Below are 8,646 nucleotides of genomic sequence, written 5' to 3'. Positions count from 1 at the left end.
AGAAGCACAGGCATGGGATGGTAGGAGATTGGGCACAGGCTGAAGACCTCACAGCTTCAAACAACTCATCTGTGGTCCATTAGAAAAATGCAGGTATGGAGGTGGACAAAAATGGTTTTAGGGATAGTGAAGAGGACAAAGAAATAATATCTTATGTGTATATAATCAACACGTCTATTAAATTTGGATGTAAAATGATGTTTCAGTCCAATGAAGAAAAACCAAGGTATTAAAAGCATGTTAACAATCATCAAACTGACCCAGGAAATTCATCACCATCAGCTTCACATTCCTCCCACTGAAAGACTCCAGATGGTGACCATTTCCTGTAACACCACCACAAGAATGAAACCACCAGATTTAGGAATCAAGTGGGCAAGGTCAGGGGGAGCATAACACCAGGAATAGGGGTAGAAGCTAAGAAGTGTATGCATAACTAGTATTAGTATTAGTATCAGTATCAGTATTTATTAGTATTAGTATTAATATTAGTGTTAGTACGGTTACAACTACTATCGAAACGTTTTCTTCATAGGAGTATTATTTCTTTTTTTCTGTAATAATTAGGCTTGGACTAATAATGATTTTTTAATTAAAGTGCTAAGATTTCAGTTCTGCTAACAAAATATTCCTGTCCTTATATATAAGGTACATTTCCCTTTTGCCTAGAAACAATATTTTAAGCGTAACACTGTAAGAAAATTTCTGAATAACTCAGAAACACACCATATTTCTCACAGGCTCACAATAATCAGGTCACTTTATGAGCTGAAATCACCATCAAAATGTGAAAAATGCATCTGCCTGGGAGAGCCTAAAGAGCCTCTTGGTCTCAGCTGAAATGGTAAATGGCATCTGGAGTAAAATCAATTTTTTTTAATTTTTTTTTTAGTTTGACCCTTCAAAATCATTCGTACTCCCTTGAATGCTCTCTCCATGAGTCAAAACTGATTCTGCTCACCTTTTAGACTGCACTTTGGCCAAGAGGGAAGCCACAACAAATAACCTTATGAGACAGGATATATTATTTTTAGCCTTAGATCAAAATTCAACTAATGCTTGATCCAGTGGAGTCAGTGGAAACCTCCCTGTGCACTTCAGGAGGCTTTGGATCTGGTCCTGAGCATGCATGTGGTTTATTATGACCAGGGGTACAAGACGTAATAAATACTATGTGCAAATGACTATGTAGCAGCATTTCGATGCATAACCACAGTAATGGTGGGCAAAAACTGGACATGTACTTGTTTATTCCAACCGTATGAAAACTGGCCCTAAAATGAAATGTGTGGGCAATGAACTTGAACCACCAGAACTTGGGAGGATGTGTTGGATCTAGAGCCAGATTTGCGAGTGGCTTTGGTTTTCTCTTTGGATGAACCCAGCCTCATTTGGAGATGTTCAGATTTGATACCTGAATACTCTCTTTTTTTGAATATACCAAATATACATTTGTGTTCTTGATGAATCAAAAAAGAATTCTTGATCTGCTGTATTTTCCATTTTCCTATCAAGATGATGAGATACCATCTTACTGAAATCTGTTGATTTATAAGATGCATGAAAGCCCTCCTTCTTTAAATACAAGTTACCATGAAGGGTGCTTACTTCATTTCTTTTCTGTGAATTTAATTTTGGTTGGATCCTTCTGCCTCGGCCAACATGTACTAACTACCCCCTCAAGCCTGTAGGCCTCAGCCCTCTGTGTTTTACCAGGCCATCGCATGAGTCTGGCTGCTTAGTCTCACTTGCCCCCATTGCAACTGGCTCTGACCTCAGTCCTGGAGCACGACATCTGAGAAATGCTTAGATCAAAGCTCTCCATCTGCCAATGGGCTTTTGGCCATTACCCTTTTGTTTAAGTACTCGCTGTGCAACAGGGAGGCACTTCAGATATTTCCTTGCTAAACAAAGGCAGGCGTTTAAACCCAGCAATATGCTTTATGGCTCTGCGCATAGTCCCTGCACATACCATTCCACTCTTTCTCTGCAGAGATTAATGCTGGGATCTTAAACATCGTGAGTGCCATCTAGACAATCCATTAGCATCAGTGTCTCCTAAGTGGCCAGCCATACCATTATTTATAAAATAGGGATCCTTTCCTAATGCTATGGCTACCAATCCCTTGATTTCCTGAGCATATAATGGTGTGCATTATCAGCTGTGGAGCATTTTACACTGCTACATATTTTTTACTATTTCATGAGCTGCCTGCATGTTGGTGACATATAAAAAATAGGCGAATATTGCTACAGCACTTTCTGCAATGCATGAGCTGATCTGGTTAGACACGAAATGTAGACAGAAATCCGCCTCACCTCTCGAGCTAATTTTAGTCTCTCCCTCTCTTCTCTCTCACTGTGTGTGTATAAAATCACTCGCAGTCTGACAGCGTTCCAGTAACCTGTGCCACGCGCGGAGTGGGATGTACTTACTAACCATCTGCTTGCATGGCATGGGTTAACTGAGCCTGTGGGATTGTGCTTACCTAAACAAAACCACTGCAGAGAGGGGAAAAACAATGAATGGGTGGAGTTGATCAGCCCATGCATTCCAGCTAGTGCAGTCCAGGCAGCAACGACAGCCTGAAGGTTGCAGCAGCATCGGGATCTGCATTCCAAGTGCACAGATCTTACAGTCTGGAGTGATTTTGCGTGGAGCTGCTCTTTATTTGCTGAGCCATGGCCAGTAACCAGGCCAGCCTGCAGGACGATCAGAGCAGGCACTGCAAGTTCTTATCCTATATGTTCTACCAGGCTGTGAGAGATCACAAGCCCGTGTGGATGCTGGAAGACATGAGAACTATGGAGTATTTTTATTGGGAGGAAAATGCCAGCTTAAGAACCTACTCACCTGCAGAAGCCCTCCTCTATGCAGTGGTGCATAACCACCTGCCTTACGCTCAGTATCTGCTGTCTCATTTTCCAGAGGAGGCTCTCAAGGTGCCCGGGGAGCACTTCTGCTATTGCCCGTCCTCTGCTCCTCACTTGGCCATGGCGGTCACATATGACAGGAGAGATATCTTGGGGCTGATCATCAAGATGGCACACAAGCTCCCCAGCTTGAACTCCTACATCAACAGGACTGGCTGCTTTCACCTGGAAGATGGGAAAACCCCCCTGCACCTTGCCTGCGAACTGCTGAGGTCAGAGACGGTCCTCATCCTCCTCGGGAATGGAGCTTCTCCCAGGATAGAGGACAGCAAAGGGCTTACCCCGCTGGACATCATCCTGGAGCAGATGTGGGACTCCAAAGTCAATGTGGCATCGAAGAAGCTCTGCCTCGACTACCTCTTGCTCTTCATGCCCAACCCACGGTTTAAGATGCGGAAAGTTCTGCAGGAGCATCCGGACCACTGGACAGCTTTGCTGGGGGAAGACAAATTCAACAGCCTGGTGGGGAACGCACCTGCTTCTTTATATCTGCAAGCTATGCAAACTATTCTCAAGACTCTTCCCCCCTCCCACTTCCCTAAAAGCATCCAGGAACTACCTATACCTCAGGCACTAAAGCCCTTACCGTCCTATGGCAAAAAGCTACCGACAAAAAACGTGGTAAATGTTTTTCCTTGACTTTATTCACCCATTCTTGGATTTTCAAAGGCAACTTACAGGAGCTGGTCATTCACCACCCTCTGCATTTTAGTGTGATTTTTGTACTTAACCTATTAGGCTATGCTGGAAAATTCGGTATTTTGTGACAAGATTTTAAATGTCTTTTCTAATTGATTGCAGGCACAGCACTTTTAAAGGCAAAAGCCTTCCTTGTTTTCTGTTTTGTTGTGCATGTGAAGGGTTAACTGTAGTCGAGACTGTCTTACATTTGGTTTCTTAGCTGTCAGCTGGTATCACTGTATCTGAATTCCCAATACCATAACTGTATCCTTTGTAACTACTTGGGTAAAAAGAGCCAAGTGCCCAGTGGGGTTTTCAAATGGTGTAACTATGCGACTGCGTTCTGCTTGAGCGGATAAAAATACCATCCCGTACTAACAGGGTTCAAAAGTCAGGTTTGCTTTCAAGTAATGATCTAGCATCATCCAGTAATAACCAAAAAGTCCACGGCTGTTGCTGCAGGGTAGCTGATTTTACTGAGTTACTTTACATCAGGTCACAGCACAGAGGGTGTGAGTTCAGATAGGGGGCAGTGAGTGTAGATTCGTGGTGGGAGGGATAGGGACCAGTGGAACAGCTAATGGAACGCCTCCTGTCTCACCTGGGAGTGAGGGGGTTAAAGGCAATCGCAGCCCTGATGCCTTTACAGACTTGTGCACTGGGGAAGGAACCATTTTCCCTGCTGTTCAGTGAAAAAATGGAAATCAGAGCGGGGCCAGTGGAAGCCTTGTCCTTCATAAGTGACATTATTTCTCCTTGACTTGTGTTTTAGGGCTGAACGTATCTCCACAAGAGATGTAGCTCGCTAACTTGATTTCCCGGTGGCCCTCAGAGCCACCAGCACTTGCTAGTCGACCTGAGTGTGGCAAACCCACACAATGCCAAATGATATGGGGAAAGGGATCTGATAAGGCTGCAGATGCCTCAGACAGCCCTGGCACCACGTATGTATAGGGATTAGGAAATCTTGTGGAAGCAGGATGGCCTTGTCTCTAGCACATCTTTCAAAGAGATAGGGCAATCGCACGTGTTAATGAGGATTACAGAAAACAGTGAAATGCCCTGATCCCCTACCTGACATTCTGCACATTCCTGACATTCTCTGTCTCTCTCTCTCTCTGTCTCTGTCTCTATCTCTGTCTCTCTCTGTCTCTGTCTCTGTCTCTGTCTCTGTCTCTGTCTCTGTCTCTGTCTCTGTCTCTCTCTCTCCCCCTTTTCCTCGCTAAGTAATGCAAGGCCTATCATACTGTTTATTTAGTTTCATGCTTAATTTTTTTTCTTGTGATGGTTAAGTGTAATATTGTCTGTCATAAAATTGTGTTTAGATGTCCTTCGTTATTCCTCATTATTAAGTTGTTGTAGTTCATTGCTTCTTTAGCCTCTTCCTGGATTTTTTATGTTGTCTGCCCTATCGTGCTTTTAAATTAGAATCAATTGTCGTGAGTCCGATCTGTACGTTGTGATAAATTAATAAATGTTTGTGTATGGGCCTTGAGACTTGTCTCACTGCTGTCCACGCCATTGGTGTATTATGAATCTAAAATTCACTTGTCCCCCTCTCCTGGGTGGGACGTGACATCTTTTTGGTGTAGTCGGCAGGATAAAGCCTCGATGTTGGAAGGTCCAAAGGGATTCTCTATCTGATTAATTTGGACGGGGAGGATTGGGAAGTAACCTCTCAGCTATACACCGGGAGAGGTTCAAGCAGTTGCAATCCGTAGTTGTTGGTGCATGACTGTTACCTGATTTTGTGTGTTTGAGGGATACCAATTCTCTACCTGATAAAGGCAGACGGGGAGAACAGAAAGTGACTTCTCAGCTATGCACTGGGAGAAGTTCGAGCAAGCCATGACGGCCCGGGAAATGTCGGTGCTTGGCTGCTCCCCTATCCTTGAGAAATTGAAGGAGTATAAGGCATGTCCTACTCCACTAGGAATGACCTGGGCTCACGACAATTGACATAACCCTGAGATAGTAGCAGATCGAATAACCACCCTTATAAAAGAGCAGAGGTGGCCATTGCACAAAGGGAAAGCTCTGGTGTGTGCTGTATTGGGAGCTGCACTGATAGTGGCACAAAAGGAAAGGCATTTAATGATGCAAGCTGAAGGTGAAACAATTAAGTCTTTGCAGAACCAATTAACAGAGGAGCATGGTAAAAATGAGACCTTACAAAAACAGCTCGAGACCTCACAAAACCAGTTGACTGCTGAACATAACACTAATCAGCGGCTTCATGCTGCCCTATCGGATGCATTTGACAGAGAGAAAATCTTATGGTCTGAATTGGAGGACAACGAGCAAGAATCTTGCAATCATATAGATCCTGACTCAAACCTGAGTAGTGAACCAGGATATTCAAGTTTGGCAAAACGTGCTGAAAAGCAAGCATCTGATTTTTAACCTCTATATCTGCTCAAAGAATTGGAAACTAGTCGAGAAATTTTTTACCCTGAAACTGAAAGGGAACAGGTAATTCTGAGACTGCTAATTAAAACAGAGACCACTGATAACCAAGGTGGGGGAGCTCTGCAAGTTACCATTCGTACAGTACCATATTTGGCAACCGAATTGGCAAAAATCCAGGAAAAATACACTAGATGAGCTCAAGAAACAGAGACTATGTCTGGAGGGTATCAATGACTGGTGGAGATCGAATTTTGTTATCAGAAGAGGAGGCACAGGCATATTGGGGGCCTGGAATATTTTTAACCACTGACGACCTGAGAGAACCATGGTCTTTAACCCAACATGCTGCTTATTGGGCTGGTGGGTTAGATCCCATGGAACGGGGTGACTCCATATGTATTGAGACCCCAACTATAAATAATTTGACAGTGAGTGTACAAAAGACTACTGGCGTCCAGCTGATGCAGGACAGACGTTTAGTGACTCAGCGACCCTCCCCAATGCTATTAAATCTAACCCTAACAGAATGACTCCCCTAATCTGGGGCCTGCCTGATTCTTTAAAACTATATGCAATTCAACTGCAGGACCACTTGTGAGATGCACTGGCCTTGAGAGGGGGGAGATAGAATCAGCAAGCTGGAGCTATGACCTGGGGGAGGTGACACAAGAGTTAATTAATTATGGCCCAAGGATGGGACTTGTAGGAGGATCAGTTAAACCTAAAGCAATGCCTGCAGTGGAACAAAATGAAGGCCACCCCTTTTTTTAAGAGGAACCTATTATGGGTTGAAGGGACTGGAAGGGGAATTCCACGTGATTTGATGGATGGCCTGCCCACCATAGTTCTGGAAAAACTTGTTCGACAATGGAAGGGTCAGAAAAGCTTTCCTGAGGCAGAGCCACACTCTGGGGGCAAGGGTGAGATAGCTGGGGCAACAAGGTCTCTGATACCTACTGCCCCCAGGGGAAGAGTTGATTGATCTTGTTTCAAGAAATGCCATCCCTTTTAAATGACCCTGGAGATGCACAATGGGTACATTTTGGAAAACGCTAAAGGAGCCATTCTTATTACCTTCCCCCTTGATCCCTTTAAAACCCCAGTTACTTTCATAGTTGACACAGGTGTTCAAATGTTGGCACTTCGCGTAGATGTAGCTAATTGCAATGGTATAATTGCTGATAAAAATCAAATTTGGGTCACAGATGCATTTGGAAATTCACGACCCCAATCTACAGCATGGGTGAAATGTTGGTTACTTGGAGATGAAACTGCAATAGAAACTGTGATGATCCTGGGAAATTTACCAACAAATATTTTAGGACTTGATTTGCTTAAAGGACGTGCCTGTGTAGACTCAAATGGGAAACAGTTGGTATTTGGTCTCCCAACTGTCTCAATGCGCTTGCTACAATCTGCACCCGAGCTGCCACCTTCCAAAGTTGTGCCCTTCCTTGGGGCAGGACGGAAGAAATTTCTCCTGTGATAGCTGAGTTAAAAGACAAAGGGATAGTTATCCCCACCCATTCCCCCTTTAATTCTCCAGTCTGGCTTGTTGGTAAGCCAAATGGCAAATGGTGATTAACCATTGATTACTGGTGTTGGAAGGCAAATATGGGCCCATTAACAGTACCTAACATAGCTAAACTGATTGCAACCATACAGTAGCAAGCTCATCAGATTTTAGAAACCGTTTATGTGAAAGATGTGTTTTTTATGGTTCCCTTGAAGGAAACAGACAGAAGTCGTTTTGCTTTCACCTGAGAGGGGGTGCAATATCCTTTTACACATCTCCCACAGGGATATCATCACTCCTCGACCATTGCTCATTATGCGTTAGCACGTGAAGTGGCTCAAACCACTCTGCAGGAGGGAGCTAAGGTGTACCAATATATTGATGACATATTGATTGGAGGCTCTGATGTTACCACAGTGAGACAAACCCAGACTGAATTAATTACCCATCGGGAAAATTTAGGACTTCAAATTTCAGAGGAGAAAATACAGCTGCCTTCTTCTGAAATAAAGTTTTGGGGTATCTGGTGGAAGGAAGGCACAGTGTGTATTCCCTCCGAAACCTTAACTACTCTTGATCAGGTAAAAATGCCTGAAAATAAAAAAGAACTACAACATGCTTTGGGTCTGTTGGCGTTTTGAAGAAAACACATCCCTGATTTCTCTATTATAGCTCGCCCCTTGTATGATTTAACACGCAAAAGGGCAACCTGGTGCGGGACTTCTGTCCATGAGGAAGCTTTAAATCTTTTAGTCTTTGAGGCTAGAGTTTATCAGGCTCTAGGACCCGTACACCCTACAGATCCACTCCACATAGAGTGGGGTTTCGCAGTTCATGGGCTGTCCTTACACATGTGGCAGCATGGACTAGAGGGTCCGACTCACCCAATAAGTTTTTATTCACGCAGCTTCAAAGATGCGGAAAAAAAGATACTCAGTTTGGGAGAAAGGTCTTTTTGTGGTTAGTCTAGCTTTATAAGAAGCTGAAAAAACCACAATGACAACAATCAATCATTCTAAGGGGACCTTGTAAGGTTTTAAAAGCGGTACTGAGTGGAACACCTCCTGCCCGTGGGCGTTGCCCAGCAAGAAACTGTAAGGAAATGG

General features: G+C 43.9%; 1 protein-coding gene across 1 annotated transcript; it reads left to right on the top strand.

Annotated features, from left to right (window-relative positions):
• The first annotated feature begins 2,682 nt into the window (after positions 1 to 2,682).
• On the top strand, positions 2,683 to 3,573 carry LOC104279461 (ankyrin repeat domain-containing protein 9-like). Its single transcript, XM_009876752.1, has one exon. The coding sequence runs from the start codon at positions 2,683 to 2,685 to the stop codon at positions 3,571 to 3,573; it is 891 nt and encodes a 296-aa protein (XP_009875054.1).
• Positions 3,574 to 8,646: the final 5,073 nt, after the last annotated feature.

Source organism: Apaloderma vittatum, unplaced genomic scaffold, assembly GCF_000703405.1.
Source record: "Apaloderma vittatum isolate BGI_N311 unplaced genomic scaffold, ASM70340v1 scaffold11299, whole genome shotgun sequence".
Lineage (NCBI taxonomy): Eukaryota > Metazoa > Chordata > Aves > Trogoniformes > Trogonidae > Apaloderma > Apaloderma vittatum.
The sequence above is the reverse complement of the archived record's forward strand: the minus strand, read 5'-3'. Positions and strand labels throughout refer to the sequence as shown.

Coding starts and splice junctions, on each gene's coding strand:
- LOC104279461 (XM_009876752.1), top strand. CDS start 2,683: ATGGCCAGTAACCAGGCCAGCCTGCAGGACGATCAGAGCAGGCACTGC.